The sequence below is a fragment of the Pyrgilauda ruficollis genome, unplaced genomic scaffold, assembly GCF_017590135.1.
Source record: "Pyrgilauda ruficollis isolate IOZ18807 unplaced genomic scaffold, ASM1759013v1 scaffold60, whole genome shotgun sequence".
Classification (NCBI taxonomy): domain Eukaryota; kingdom Metazoa; phylum Chordata; class Aves; order Passeriformes; family Passeridae; genus Pyrgilauda; species Pyrgilauda ruficollis.
This window is the reverse complement of record NW_024527711.1, coordinates 1,928,996-1,945,778: the sequence shown is the minus strand read 5'-3', so window position 1 is coordinate 1,945,778 and position 16,783 is coordinate 1,928,996. Positions and strand designations below refer to the sequence as shown.

General features: G+C 37.2%; 1 protein-coding gene across 5 annotated transcripts in view; it reads left to right on the top strand.

Moving 5' to 3' along the window:
• DLG2 (discs large MAGUK scaffold protein 2) overlaps nt 1-16,783 on the top strand; it is a 973,962-nt gene that overhangs the window by 770,849 nt on the left and 186,330 nt on the right. For all 5 annotated transcript variants that reach the window (XM_041483662.1, XM_041483665.1, XM_041483666.1 and 2 more), the window contains one exon: nt 11,783-11,885. In XM_041483662.1, the coding sequence (XP_041339596.1) occupies nt 11,783-11,885 (103 nt within the window). The remainder of the gene's footprint in view (nt 1-11,782; nt 11,886-16,783) is intronic.

The following is a 16,783-nucleotide window of genomic DNA, read 5'->3' as shown; positions in this document are numbered from 1 at the left end:
CTTAAAAATTTCTTTGTACTTGGTGCCTCCCACACAACTCCTACCCACCTTCTCACTCACACCTGTAGCCAAAAATACAGTATGCATTTGAAAAAACAGAACGTTCTTCAATTTCTACTCCAGAAATGTCCATATAGAGCAGAATAGATTGTACTAACTCTGTGCTTACTTACAGCAAATATTTATGCTTTATATTTCCTGCAGTTATATTTGACCTTCAGACTGACTTCTCTTCCTTTGGTGCAGAGATGCTTTCAACTTTCTAATTTAAAATGGTTATTTTCTTCCTGGTAAAAGCAGTAAAACTGCTCAGGGCAAATAGTGCATTTTGTTACCTAGTTACAAAACTGAGATAAATGGCAAATACCATTTGGTTTTCCTTCTCAGATTTTCTTTTTTCCAAAACACAGCTGTCTCAGGAAATGTTTGAAACATCTCTATAGGGCCTGGTATCTTTTCTTCTTGGATCACCAGTTTGTCCCTTTTGTGTGGTAGTGTCAGGATTGTAACAGATATTCCCCTTGCCCTACAGGAATTGTTTGCAGAGGCACTGACCATATCCTTAGGATGCTTTCTTCCCCGTGGTGGTGTGATGGTGCATGACTGTCCTCAGGCATGGGACAGTCTGTCAGTTTCTGTGCCTTTAGCTGTGATTGTCTATAGACTTCTGTAATGTTTTTAACTTGAATCCTACTTAGTCAGTATGTTAACTGTGTACCTGCTTTGTAGTAATGTATAGAGCACTACTTGGTGTATATTGAAAATTTTAATTTTAAATCAGAGCAGTGATTTAAATGGGTAAATCAGTGCACCTGACTCTCTTAAAGTAGAATTTTTTTGAAAATCAGGCAAGAATATGTTGCTAAATATATCCAAAGTATCAATACTTGATTGTAGGTGATACATGTGACAGATCTGTGAAAAGAAAACCTCTGGAAAGGAGCTGATAGCACAGGCATTGTCATATGTTGATGGGATGACACCAACTAGAAGGACAAGTAGATTAAGCTCTTTAGAAATATTTAGTGGATTAATCTAAATTCAGGCTTTGCTCATGTTGGGAAGCACAGAGTATATAACCCTTCAGGCCCCCTCTGTAGCTAACAGAAGGGTGTAGCCACAATTTACCTTGCCCTAAAGCAGACATTTTACATGGGTCAGATGACTATTTTGCTGTAAAAAATTATATTGCTTTTCATATATTATAGAGAATTTGGCATAACTTCTCTTTACTGAAATAAACCCCACCTAAAGTGACCAAACATTCATGAATCTGGTTTTGGTGGAGAATATGGGAAAATAAGTGTAAGTCAGATAATTCTAGACTTTATTCTCACCAGTAAGGAAGAATAGCTGAGAAATGGGAAAATGAAACAATGAAACACAACTTGCCCTTGAGAACCATATAGTGTAGAGTCAATTTTTATGATTTTGTGCTGAAAGGAATGAGGAAGTAACATGAACTTCAAAACTAGCTTGCTGTGCAGTCACGGTTGTGGAACTCAAGTAATGAACATTGAAAAAGTAAAAGCTGAATTATTCACGGTGGTACTAACAGCCCAAGTCTTAAAAATCTATAAATGTTAGGTGAAATCTGGGGGGAAATTAAAGAGGGCAAAATGCAAAATAAGCTGTACATTCAAGAATTAGAAAAGGCATCAAGAAAATGTTTGATAAAAATAGAAAACTAAACAAGAAATTAAGTTCCCAAAGAGTTGGCAAAAAGATTGTTTAAAAGTGAGAGTTCAACCTTTAGTGATTTTTTTTTTTATTGTTTTGTCTTTAAAAAGAGACGGATCCACCATTATCCAATTAGGGCAGTTATGAAGAAACATAAAAGTCTTTGAAGTGGGCATAGGCAAAATCAAATTAGAACTTAGACCAGTTAGATGTTGTAAACAGATGAAGTTGATTCTCACATGCTTCAGGAACAATTCAATGCATGCCATTCATGATTTTATTCAATAACTGAAGGAATATTTGGGAGTATAGGTTGCCCAATTTTCAGGGAAAATTTCTGAGAGAAACAGTCAATCTATTTGCAGATACTTAGAAAACAACAGAAGAACGAGTACTAATCCTGATGAATTTTTCAAGAATAAATTGTGAAATATCATTTTCCTCCTGAAAGAACATTAGTCACAGAGAAGAAGTCATAAATGTAATTTTACTGCAAACTTGCAGCCCCTGTAATCTACCTATCAACGTCTTCATGGAGTAGCATGTCATAAGCCTCCCAAAAACATAGAGAAAAGCAGAAAAAAGCAAAGATGTTGTCATGGCAAGATCTAATGGAAAGATCCAGGGCAAAATAGCTGTTTAATGTAAGTTCAGATATCGCTGACAATGCTGTGAATTCTGGGATTTGAGGGAGAGGGTTTATATCTGTATGGGATCATCTGGGTGCACAGCGCTCTGCCTTTTCCAGATAAACTCAGTTTCACCCCTCACAATGCATGCAGACATATGTTCAGTACTCACTGTCATCGTGATGAGCCAAAAACATTTCACAAAACTGAGACACCCGTGCAACTTCCCTGTACAAGAAGAGAGATTTAAAGGTACAGAAGCAACTGGGAACTTGGTGAAGAGAAGCTGGGTGCAAACACTGATTTATGCTCTTGAAAAGACTCTCTTTTATGTATTTAAAGAAATTGCTCTTTGAAAAGAATGAAGTCTCTTTTCCCATGAGGCTGTGGAGAAAAACCCTCATGGCAGAAAAACCCTAGCATCCCCTTTGACAGTAAAAGTTCATTTTAATGTAGTATGAACTGTGTCCGTGTTAACACTTCCATCTGGAAATAGTCAATCTTGGGGAAGAGAGCTGGTAGCAAACTGTTTTTCAGTGTTGTTGGTAAATATATCCAATCTGATGGCTGGAAGAGGAGCTTAGACATATTCAGCCTCAAAATATGGGGCATTTATTTTGTAATCAGAGCAAGTGGTTGTATTGCTAGAGAAACTCATAGCTCATAGACTTGTCCCCTTGGAACTTCAAAATAAAATAGATTACTTTCAAAAATACAACCTTAATGGAGATTCTAGGGGAAAAAAATAACCAGCAGCATATTCTGGAATGCTGCATATACTGCTGCATAATTTCATCTCATTAATCTAGGAATTTGTCTTCCAGCTGGACTTCTCTCTCCCCACCACAACTCCTCACCCATATCTTTCTGCAGTCTGTAACATACAGTGGAATTATCTTGATGCAATAACTGTTTCGTCACTTAACTCTCACATTTCAAGCACATGATTAGAAGCTAATAAATTATACCAACAATTCTCTTGAATAAGGTGTATCTTTTTTTCCCCAAGGATGTTAGCTATCAGACCTGTCAGTTCTGTGTCATACACAGCTAGTAAATTGGCCTAGACTAGAGGCTCTATATTTCTATTGTGATTAAATCATCAGTTGCCTCTAAAATCTTCATTTTACTATTGCCTCGGTGAGTAAAAATGGTCTCATGCCAGACTGCTTGTTCTTCAGCTTCTTATAGTTTAAGGAGGAGTACACATTCAGTTCAAACATTCTGACTTGGCAAATTTTGGTGTAACACTGTCAAGCAGAATTATATCACATCTGATAAGCTGAAGATTTGTAATGAGGTTTGTACCCCTCAGTGTTGCTGCACTGCCAGGCTAACAGTGAAAAAGTGAAAGCCAAGCTGCTACTGCTGGACACAATAGCTAAAATCCCGGAGCTTTATTTATACAGAGCTTTGCCCCAGGCTGGACTTTAGCCTTGTGCTCAAACTAACTAGTCTCCAGGAATCATTCTGCTCAGTCAGTTTTGGGTTTCTGAGTGATTAAAAAAATTATTGTGTGACACAAGCTGCAAAGCAATAGAAATTGGCCATCCATTAAATAGGGTATTGAAAGGATATCTGCAATAGTTTGTGTGAAGAGTTTTCTGAGATCTTTTTGAAAAACAGGTTAGATATACTGTGAACAAGCAAGCTACCAGAACGGGAACAAAAGGAAAATCACTTACAGAATACAAGAGCTATTTCCTTTCCACTGGTTATAAAAAACATGGTTTATATGAGAGTATTTGTCTAGTTTTGTCTAGTCAAAGTGTCTGTGTCATAATCTTCATCTGTAGAGCCACAAATAAATTATGAATGTTGTGATTCAGGGAGTTTTAATATGAAACATGAGCACTGAACATTTACTTACATCATTTCAGTAAGACAGTCTGCCCTTCAGGGAGTTTTGTCTAGTCAAAGTGTCTGAGGGTTGAGTTCAGTATGGATTTGCCATGGCACAAGCCAATGGCTATCTCACCTCTCACAGCCTCAGAGCCATACTCAGGATGTAGAAGTAGGAAAACATCTATCAAGCAGAGCTCAAGGCAAGGATTTCAATTTTTGAATTAATCTCCAACTCAGTACTCAGGGTTGCTTCTGTCTCTAGGCAGCCTCTGAAATTGTTTTGCCTTTTCATTTCAGTTCCTGAGTACCTATTTCTCATTGGCTTCAGCTGAAATTAAGTTCTTATCATCTTTGAGGTATAAGGAACTTGTTAAAATGGAAACATTTACCTAATTTCAGAAGCAAGAGAGTTTCAATCATTATTTCTGCTTTTACTATCCTTTGAAATTCAAATGTGAAGCAAAAACCCTGCGGCATTGTGAGTAAAACTGAACAACGCTGGCTTAGTTATATCCATTCACTTACGCTTGCAAATGTGAGTTAATTTAGGAAACAGTTACTGAATAAGAAAAAAATACCTTCTAGATGTATATGGACACCAAGGTATATGGAATAAATGCTACCAAAAGGAGCCTGTCTAAATGACCCAGGATGAAAGCAGGAGACATGAAAATACAAATGCTGAATACAGAATTAGAGAGAAAGAGGGATATTGCAGAAAGGCAGGAAAGTGAATGGAAGTAACAGTCGTGTGTGAATAAAAGCTGTAGGAGGGAGGAGGGACAGTTTGATATTTTACCAATTCAGAGTAGAAAGTGAGCAGGAGCTGCAAAGGAGAAGGAATGTGTGAATGCTTGAAAGGATGACACTGTACTGAGATCCATGAAATCAGGTGGTGGCAGGAATATAAGGGGTTTTGAGCGACCACACAGAAGGAGGAAAAAATAAAAAAGTAGCAACTAGATTTGAATTTAAGAGCTAATTATGAGCTCTCCATTTTAACAATAATGAATACTCTTACTAAGAATTGTTTTTGATGGATATTTCATGTATAAAGTGGATGAAAAATATTATTTATATTTATTTTTAAATCAGCTCATAGACACTGGCCTGTGTTATTAGCTAGTATGGTACTCGAACAGGTATTTTTCACAGGTAATACCAGTTGGCTCAATGTGCAAAAGGTTCGTCTCGACTTTACCATTTAGCAATATGACAAAATTCCACTGATCACCTTGCAGTTGCTGAATTACCTCCAGTTCAGGTTGGTACTTGAACAAGCTGGTAGCTATTTAGTGATCTGAATGAAATAATTGTCATGTTCAGTCAGGCTCAAGTAAGTCCATGCATCCTTTTCATAAGGTGGCATTTACTTCTCAAACTAGCTTTATTCATTAAACTAGTTTTGAGGAATTCTGGTGGAAATGAGGGGAAATGGCTCTTAAGATGTCATTCAGTGAAATCATTTCAGTCTCAAAGTTTGCAAATCTGGCATAATTCATAAAAGCTACAATCACATGGGAAGCAGATCTTGTATCGGAATTTCTGTACAGTTTGGATTAAAACATAAGTCTTTGCCTATGGTTCTAGGCTTAACAGGTGCTGTTTGGAATGATTCATGTGGTCTGGTGAGTCATAAATCTTGTCAGTTCTGACTGTAAAAGGCAGTGTGTGTAAGACACCTCTTCAAGAGCATAACTTTTTGGTATTTTTCTGCTCCAAATATGCTTTGATATCCCTTTCTTTTGGCTTAGCTTCCTCCTTAAAGTTCCTGGTGGGAAAAGGCATGATACAGCTCATACCCCCACAGTGGTTCTTGTTTTCCAGAGAAGAATTTGCCTCTAGAATGTCCAGCTCCTCAGAGCATAAAGACCAGCTTACCAGAGGCAAAATTGTAACTCTAAGGTAGCCAGACAAGGAAAATTGAAAAGGTCACTGAAATTGCTGGTCCGTAAAATCAGAGAAGGAGAGTGCTGGGCATGGAGAAGAGCAGATGGGACATGATCCTATGTTTTGAGCAGAGTTCAGGATGGGAAAAGCACTGTACTTCTCTGCGCAGTTCTAACTAAATAGTAGAAAGTTATGGCTTTATAGTAAATAGTTCTGGCTCAGAACAGATCAGAACTGAGAAAGAGAGAAAAGCAGTAAATCTAGCCTGAAAATACAGCAGGAGCTGGAGAGTGAAGATCCATCCTTCCTTCCTTCCTTCCTTCCTTCCTTCCTTCCTTCCTTCCTTCCTTCCTTCCTTCCTTCCTTCCTCTCTTCCTCTCTTCCTCTCTTCCTCTCTTCCTTCCTTCCTCTCTTCCAGCAGAGCCTTGCAAAAAGCTGCTGAAAGGCTGCGCTTTGGCAGCATGTCCTGGTTTCTCAGAATTGTGCTTTTTGGTGGATTGTATCAGTTGCCAAGAGGTGTGGGGAACATTGTGTAGAATGGTTATTCCACCTGCTTGTGAGGAACGTTTTCCTCAGATGTGTTCATGGCAGATCACCCCTAATAGGTTTTTCCCAGTGTTCCTTGTTTTACATTCCCAGTGACTAAACAGGACTGCTGGAGAGCATGGCCCAGCTTTCCTCTCATCTCTTGATGATATGCTTGATGATACTTAAGTTGATGTGCAGAATTAAGGCAGAAAATAGGGGTTTTTTTATCTTCTCTTAATGGAGACAATGGGAATTCTGGCTGTAAACAGTTGTCATTATTCAGACTTCTGTTTGCTTTTTCAGGCACCAAAAGCTCTTATTTTATGATTTCAACAAATAGAAGAATTTAGACAGAATTTGAAAACTCTGCTCTATTCTTTGTTTTGTGGTAAAAGAGTGCTTTTCCTTCACCTTTTAATTTAGCGTATAAAAGCATGTACTATGTCAATGACAACTTAAAGAAGTGATGGAAAGAAACCCTTTATGTTTCCTCCCCAGGGAAATGATATGTTTTTCCTTTCTTTTCCAATCCAACAAGCTATTTGGTTCCAAGTATTCACTTAATCACAGTATGAACACAAAATAAGGTGGCCTAAAGAAAGAAATGGCAAAATAAATCAGATTATTCTGCTAGCTTCTGTTTGAATAACCTACATAAAAATCATGTTCAGTTTCTAGAAGCCACCAAACTACAATGAGTCTGTTCAGAATACAATCAAATGTCTATGAATATGGGCCACTCAAATATTTTAGAGGGAATATAACTCTTCCAATTTTAGAACAGCCCAATCTATGTCAAAAGTAAATCTGATTTTTCATTTCAGTGATGATTCAGTATTAAATGAAGATCATGCTTTATTTTGAGTCAACAAATGCAAAGGCTCAGTAACTACTGTGAGCTACTGTTGCATATTTTCTCCATCTCAATTTAGTTTTGACCATAGTTTTAAACTCTAATCTTCTATCGCAGCACTCCTCTTTGTTTGTGAGCTTTTGAACTGCTTTTTGCCAGTTCAAAACACAGAAGAGACAGACTTCAGTATAAGCTGCAGGCTCTTCTTATTTCCATTATGTCAAATTCATTTTAGAGTCAGGCATCAGAAATTGTGCAGTCAAGTTCATTCTGGGCCAGGACATCAGGGCTGTGCAGTCAAGCTCAGAACAGCTACTTTGCTTATTGTATAATACATTCTAAAGGAAGCAATTATAGAAGAAAAAAAAAAAAAAAAAAAAAACAAAACCAAACATCCAAAACACCTGTGATATTTGTTAAACTTTCCTGTGCACACTTGCACCTTTTTCTGATTCTTTAAAATTGTCTTTTACTGATTATTCTTCACATAAATTATGTTAAATTAATTAAGTGCAATAATTTTAATCAGATTTAACAATTTGCATTGAAATCATGTCAGGGAAAAATCTTACTGCACATAATTATTGTGAGACATAAAATTAAGATATTGTTTTGGAGGAAGAGGCTAGACAGAGTATTATTTATTTTATTCTCTCTGAATACTTGTTCATTTTGGTCTAATGGTAAAAATTTGCTTAAAATATATAAACTAATGGTGCCTTTCACAAAGATTTAATGTTGCTACGTGAATATGCTGGTTTTCAACTAGAAGGTTTGGGAGCTGATTATATTTGCTTTTAAATAGGGGGAAATGATATCCAGAAATCAAGTTAGCATCTACTCTTCTTTTTCTTTACAAAGTCAGACTAGATTATAAGTAATTTCTAAATTTAATACCTATTATCCTACAGTGAGATTCTGTCACTGTTGGTGAATAAAATAACATGCAAACAGAACTCTCCCTCCCTATTTAGCAATGGTTATTTGATTTTTTTTTTTCTGCAGCTGTGTGTCTCCAAGAGGGAGATCATTGCTTTGGCAACCTAATGTGGTCAGGTCATTTCCCTGTTCAACATTGCTTAATCTGGTTTGCCTAGCTTGATTGTGATCTAGATGAAAATTGCAGAAGATAGCATTTATGTGTTACTTTCTCTCTGACATTTCTTTTCCTTGTTCTTTTGATTTCAGCCACTCAGGCCTCTAAGTCTTCCTCAGGTGTCTATCCCCTGCTATATCCTAACGTAAAAGTGAAATTAATTTCAGGAAAATTCATTCACTGCAATGTGTTGTATTTGTACCTTAGGCAATAATTTCTTCTAGACCAAGGGTGCAAAGGGCAAAAAGTAGTCAGCTGCCATTTCAGCTGGCTTCTTGTTTTTCTGTGGAGAAGTGAAAAATAGTTCCATAACAACTTCAGTGAAATTCCTGTCTTATATTCACAGTCTTTATGTGTTATTAGGATTGTCCTTATTAGTTCACACAGACATAGAACTGTTGTTTCACAGAAGAGAAGGAGAATAAGCATGTGATTTTCTTATTCTTTCATACATTCTCTCCTTTTATTTATAGAGATATTACTGGGATTTTTTATTAATGTTTAAATCTTCTGTACTATTAACACAACTTCACAGACCACTACAATGTTTTCGTATATTGCTTAAGAAAGGCTTGTGTCCTCTCATAGTCTGACCTCAAGCCTGAACAATTTTTTTTTTTTTCCCTTGGGACTTTCTAATGCTGACCAGGTGACATAATCCATATCCATCTCCTCAGCTCAGGAACTCAGGAATTCAGGAGTGTTCCTTTAAGCTTTCCTTCAGATCATCCTGTGCTTTTGTGGGACTCTCTGTCAAGGACTTCAGTTACAAAAGGGAAAAGCACACAGATAAAAACAAAGCTCTCTCTTAAAGGGAAGGTTACTTGGCTTCAGAGTTGTCTCCTTCAGACACAAAATCGAGGCTGATGTTTCCTTTATGCCATGATACAGGCACTGTTCTTAAATTTAGGAATTCTGCTCACACTTCACAAAACTCAGTTTTGTGCTCAGTTATTGAGTAATTGTAGTGCTGGTGCATCTGTGCTCAATGCAATGCAGCATCAAGTGTCACAACACCATTCCCACCTGAGGAAAGGTAGGGAGCAGGACCTCTTTTCCAACAGCAGTACCCTAATTTGTGTTCCTTACAGGAAGCTGGTAATCTCAACAGGTGTTACAAAGTTCTAGTTGACATTATCTTCCTCTTTATGTATTTTCACTGTTGCAGATTAAAATATGGGAGATTTTTATGGTACTGAAAATTCTGCTTCTCTCCTTTTGTTCTTTTAGAATGCACTTAATTATTGCTCTCTAGGGTCATATATTCCTAGACTGAATTTCAGTGAGTGTTTCCCTGAGGTTTCAGTACACAACTTTAATGAAAGCTTTTGAGCCTTTGGCTCATTTTCTTGAAAGCTTCTACCAGCCTATAGCATCCCAGGGAGATGGGACAACTGAGGACTCCTGTATTAAATTATGAAGTTTATCATGTTATACTTGCCCCATGCTCATAATTTCTGTGTACAGTCATCAGTTCTACAACATCATGCAGTCTTCTGGATCAGAAGCTGTGGTATCTCCTGGGCTTTATATAAATGCTATCACAAATTAGTTTTTCTAATAGTAATAATCTAAATGTTGTTTGCATAGTAGTAAAGACTAAATTGTGTCATGAAACTAAGGAAGAATTTTTTTTATGATGCCAGTGGTGAGACTCTGGCACAGTTTTCCCAGAGAGGTGATGGGAGCTCCATCCCTGGAAACATTCAAGGTCAGGATGGACGGGACTCTGAGCCACATGGTCTAGTTGAAGATGTCCCTGTTCATTGCAGAGGAGCTTTAGAGTTCCCTTCCAACCCACACTATTCTATGACTCTATGATTCCATGGTAAATAAAAACTGTGTTCTCAAAACAGCATAATCTCTAAAATGTGATCAAAGACAGCAAGTTAAGGTGGGCCAGTTTCTAAATGTTATCAAGCCAAAAAAATATATTCATAACAAACTCAATAGCTGTTACTTAAAAAGTTCTATGGAATCAAATTTATTTTTGTAATTTTTAAAAAGTTGTTTAAATTTTAAACACCTTTCTTTTTAATATGTGCTTAGCCATCTTGCAATGATACTTGGTAAACATAAACACAAATATTTGCTATAGCTGAGGATTTAGGTCTAGTGTTTTGGCATATTTGCTTCATATGGCATGATTCTCATTCCTCTCCCTGCCCTTTATTTCCTTTCTTTTTCTTTTCCTCTGTAATCAGAATTGGATTTCTGTCCTACTGAGGTTGTTACATATCAAAAGTTTCCTGTTTTTCACTAAAATATTATAAGGTGGAAACCCGTAGAAGTGAAAGACAGAAGAAAGACGAAAGACAGATAAATGCATAAGATAAACAAATACATAAATGCAAACATAAATACATAAATAAAAGAAATCTCACATACTTCAGTACAGCCAGACAGTAATGCTCCCACTGGAAAGCAGGATTCAAGTTACTGGATCAGTTAATAAATCTGTATGTGAATTCTGTCTCTTTCTTAGGATACTGCTGACAAAATATATATCACAAAAAGAAATCCAAAGAGTTCTGAAACTGCCCGAGTTTTAGGGGTGGATTTCCTACTTTGTTCTATTCTGTTCCTTTTCCATGTCTTGTGCAGCCAAAAATAGTTAAGAAAAAGAAGCCATATGGAAAGCTGTGTGCATGTTGAACAGCCACAGTTGAGGAAGCTGTGTCTGATAGCAACTCCACTGCTGTTGTGTGCAAGACACAGGATATTCCCAGGAAATAGTCAGAGGGGTTGCATGAACAGAAAACAGTAGATGGGATGTTTGCTCTGAAAGTTCTGCAGCCAGCAGCTTTTGTTAGACACACTCTGTGTATCTCTGGGTTTTCTGATGCTACTGACTGGGTCTGCAGAGTTTGACTGAAGGAGCAGCTTCTTTGCTTGCAGCATTCTTCAGTAACCTTCAAGCATCACAGAAAATTTACATTTTGAACTTAATATATTGATATTGCTTGATGAGGAGATAACCAGAAATGTAAACTCAGTAGAGCAGGAAACACCCAAAAGTAGTGGTCAGAGAATGCTCATGGATAAGCACAGTCAAACTGTGGGGTCAGTGGTACTGGTGTGTGCCTCTTGGCCGGTCATAGGAAGTTTCCTCTCAGCCTTTTTGATTTTGTACTTTGCCTCTGCACCTGGGCATCCATCTGACCTTTGCATCCGTCAGATATTTAGGATAGAACCCCACTTCTGTCTCCCTGTGTAATGTCAAGCTGCTCATACCTGTTGTTGTCTCGGTTCCCTGTGCAGGTGAACGGCATTGATCTCCGGGGTGCTACCCATGAGCAGGCTGCGGCTGCGCTCAAAGGAGCGGGGCAGACGGTAACCATCATAGCACAATACCAGCCAGAGGGTAAGTGAAACAACCACCTGGAAGGCAGATGGCAAAAGAGAAGTGCTCTGGAGCCACTCCTTTAACAGGGTGAGGCTGTTGTAGGTAGCGAGTTTCCCAGCTATCATCAGCAGTCATCTGGAATGAAAATCAAAGTGACAATTCTGTCCCAAGGAAATGGCTGTATTTTTGTCACAGAGCACTCTTTAAGTGTGCATATAATAACACAGTAATCAACAGTTAGTTATTCGTTTTACTCTCATTAGTGCTCATTTTATGTCCTTTTCTAGTCTCTTCCTGGAAATAGTACAAAAGATAGGTTAAGAGAGAACAGAAATGCCAGGAAGATCTGACATTGCTTCAAACAGTCAGATTAGAATTAGACAAGGATAAATGCTTCCTGCAGAATGTGTAGAGCTTCCCGTTATTACTTTTGGATGACAGCGTCCTTGTACCTTCAGGGCAATTAGGCCTGGATAACAACTACTTATTAGAGAAAATGACAGCTTTCTAAATAAAAGCATCAGCAGGAAATTCAGCAGAATGCAAGACATTTAAGGTGGGATGCATCTCATTCAAATTTTGCTGTCTAATATTTTGCCTTCTAGAAGTTCAGCTAGTTTCAGTGGACAGAAGTAGGCACTGATTGATTTGGAGTCCAGAATTAAAGAACAAGACTCCTTGTTGTCCATGATCAGTGCCCCAAATGACTATCTGAGGTTCTCAGGGAATTTGTGAGAGGAATATTACCTTCTGATTGGAACTCAAGGTGGCTTTTCTCTTCACTAGTTATTACTTTAAAGTCTTTGCCAGATGATTTCAGCAAGTACAAGTGTCTGTGAAGATTTGCTGGCACCATGTTATCATTTTTCAGGAAGCAGTTCTAGCTCAATTCACAAGTTGATTCTGCCTGATTGTGCCCAGCCTAGGAGATATGTAAGTCTCACAGGTGAAGCAACAGCTCTAATAACATGCTCAGTCAGTCAGGTTTTTTTATGGAAGATGAATTAGTACTTCAAGAATTTATCCAATATGATACTTTCTTTAATTTCTTTGGATCCTGATGATCGCATTCAAGGAGAAAACCAGCTTCTATTTTAGTCATATGTACAGTTGTGCTTCAGATCTGGAATCAAACATCCATTTATTAGTTTATCTGTGCTTGAGTCGCCAAACAGAATAAATTGGGCCATAGTAAGAAATGGGAAGATGAGAGCAAATGAAATTGAAAGTATCTCTCTTCAGTTAAATAAATGGAAGATATTAATATAAAAATGCGTGAGTAATAATCAGCATTATTTCAAAGAAGTATTGAAAAACAATTCCCTTACAGATAGAGATCTGCACTGGGCTCTGAATGAAACCATGTTCCTATTAGTTCCAGCAATCTTGTTTGCTGTCTGGTGATTTTACACTGCAATTATCACCATGGTGTCTGGGTACTTGTAGCAATCACTGGCATGTCACAGTTGTTCCATGCCATTGTTAATACACAAAAAAATATATTGCTTGATGGCTTTTTCCTATTAGGATTGAACTTCTAGTTGAGATATTTGTACCCTGCATTTTAGCAGCTCAGTCCTGTATCAAATTCAGTCTTGGTGAACATACAATTCAAATGATGCTGATGAAATCCATCAGGTATTATACTGGATATTTATTCCATTTTTTCTATGTCATTGCTCCATTCGCCAAAGCCCCTGTTGAGGGCAGACTAGTCCCAACTGCATCACTTCTTGTCAGTGTAGCAAAGCCAGTTTTCTGTTTCAGTCAAATATCTCAAAACACACCACAGAGAGTGAAGCTTGTGAGAAACAGGACCCGAAAGTTTGTAGTTTTATAGTAAATGAATGAATCTTTAAAAGTAGTGAGGGTACTGTATAGTTGCCCAGCATGTCTTATGTTACAGCTCAAATACTTAATTTTAATCTGAGATTCTGGTTAATGCAAACTGCATAAGTCAGATGTAAAATGAAAAATTTGTTTCCTGAGGATTCCCTAACAGCAAAGAAAGATGAAAAAACTTTTAAGAGTTACATAACCTTCACAAAAGGTTATATAAAGATTTATAGGCTACACAGAAAGTCAAACACACTCTATATGAGACTAAATACTTATTTTATTCTAAAGTTATTGCAGAAATCTTCTTGTCCTTTATTTGAAATTTATACCTGATTTCTTATTTACTGTATCTTATCTTGTTGTATATATTGGAATATAGTCATAAAATAGTCTTAAAACTGTACAGCAGTACTTCCCTCAGGGGCTTCTCACTTTTAAACGCTTCCAAATCTGGTAAAGTACATAAGCTAAGTTGGCTGGTAGCTTCTTCCATTTTCACACTAGAAATTCTGAGTTGTTACTACAACTTCAGCTTTTTCTGGGGAGATCCAAGAATAGTCACTGCAAATGTTGATCAGTGCATTGTTTTAATGTCTTTGATTAATATTTCAGGTACTGAGTGATGATGATGTAAGTACCAGTCAATACTGTAAGCAAGCTGATGATTAGCAATTAAAATTGAAAGTAGATAAGGCTTATTTTGTGCAGTGAAGGAAAGCTTCCAGTATGCTTATCTTGGTATTTTCTCAAAAAATAAATAGTATACTATGCTGTGGGAAGAAAATAAGGTAAATATTATAGAAGCAGCTTTCAAAGTTTATATGTCCCTTTCCTTGTTTCAAACAGAATCATATTTGAAGCCTCATATGAACTTCCTTAGCAATTATTTGTAGAGACTTGGCAAAAAATCTCGTAAGAATGGTAACGCGTACAAAAATAAAACCAAACCCTAGTGCTTGCCATCAATTTGAATAGCTTTTCACGTCAATATTATGGTGCTTTTTTTTGTCATCCTGTTTGGAATGCACAACTGCAGATATGAACTCAGAAAAAACAGAATAGCATCAAGACATTTTTTTGAATGCTGTCAGATCTGTGGTTGGTGATGGTGCTCAGCTGAACCACACTGCTCATCCCTCACATGGAAGTGGTCTGGGTGAAAATGCTGTAAAAGAGCACAGATACTGTGAATAAAGGGAGAATAGAAGAGACAAACAGTGATTTCATGCAAGTTGTTGAATGGAAATAAAAGGGATAGTATAAAGGAGAACCAATTCCTCAGTTTTGATCTTCAGTCCCTTTTTTCCTCATTTACTCTCAACACCTTTATTTCCTTCTTTTCTCTGAGAAATAGAAGAGGCAAAGCATTATGAAAATCCAAACAGTAATCTAAATTCTGTGAGCAAAATTAGGGCTAGATTATTAATAGCAAGAGGAAATCAAATTCAGAAGTTGAAAAAATCAGAGCTCAGCAGTAGAAGTACATATTTAGGAACAGCAGCCACAACTCTGGGTTTTTTTTAGTGATTCCTTACTTTTATTAAAAAATCTGAAAATAACCTGGGTACTTTATGTTATGTACACATGTATTGTGTAAATGGAGGAGAATGAATGTTAAGCATCATGAGGTCTTAATAATCCTTGTGGATGTAGTTTATGTGGAGGTTTGTTGATTTATTCAGTCCACACTAACTAGTCCTCACAGATTTCAAAAAATAACCTTTCATATTCTTGTGAAACTCACATCTTCTGCATGTGGCTGATATGAGATTAAAGGTAATTTAGGGTCCAAAAGCTACTTAGAACAAAATTAGAAGACAAGCAATCACTCATATTTAGCTTTGCACTCCAATTTTTTAATAATCAGAAGTATTTTGACTTTCCTTAACAGCTTAACAACTCTCAGATCTCTTTTAAAATATTGCACAGATATGAAGTAAATGCAAAATAAAAACCTGAGCCTGGAAAATAATCTTAGGATGGATCAGTGTGCTCCTGCTAAACAATTAAGTGGAAGTTAAAATGGAATATATACCACACAGGGAAACACATTTTACACTTCCAGGTTTTTCTTCAGGACATATTTCGCTGTTTAGTGACAAGAGTTGCAAGTACAGCATAATATGGAAGGAATTAAGGGAAAAAAAAAAAAAAAAAAAAAAAAAGGAAACCCAACATTTTTTCAGTTAAGCTAAAAAATATTTTTAAAGAAAAGGGAACTGTGGTTGAAATAGTGACAATTTGTCCTGGAAGACATAGCTTGGGAGTGGGGACAAACTGAGTTCTAGTCTCCTTATAAAGCTGCTAAAAATCTTTATTGCACATTTTAGTCTCAAAAGCTCATGTTCCTTTCCCCCACACCGGTGTGAAAAGGTGAAGTATAGCCTTAAGATTTTTGAAAAATATTCTGTGTCAGTGGTCTGCAAGCTGAGCTGTGCTGCATTGCAGTACCTCTGCAGCTATTGCCTCACAACAGTCCCTGGAAAAGTGTTAAACCAGTTGGAAGTTTCGTGTGCTTTCAATCTTTCAAGTGAGCCAATTAACCAGCTCCCTGAACAGCTCATTGATTACAGCTTGATTGGAGCAGCTGGCACTGCAGAGGTTAAAAAGTTATTACAGTGAAAGAATTTGTGTTTTATCTGTTTGTGTGTGAGCTGCTGCTCGGTGCCTGTTGTGAGGTGAGTAGCTGAGCTTTAGATACAGAAAGAGTGTGAGAGGGAGAGACACTGAGAGGCAGTGTTTGTCTCTGCAGGCAATAGCTGAAGGAATTTTTTAAGAACTGCACCTAAGCAACTCCTGGAAGCTCTGATACTAAATTTACTTTTTTATTCTTTTGCTCCTAATTCTGAGAGGCTCCATAGTATTTTAGAATAGAGCAAAAAGCCCCAGATTTTACCCCTTGTCTTACACTTTTGCCTGAGCTGCAGATTCACTTTTTTGAAAATATCAGATGAAAAATCCAGGAGTAACTTGTGAAGGTCTCTGAAGTGGAGGATACTTTTTAGCCCTTACCCCTTTTTTATTCCTTGTTCCTGCCTCAGAGTACTAACACTTGTCTCCTCTTTTGACAACAGTCA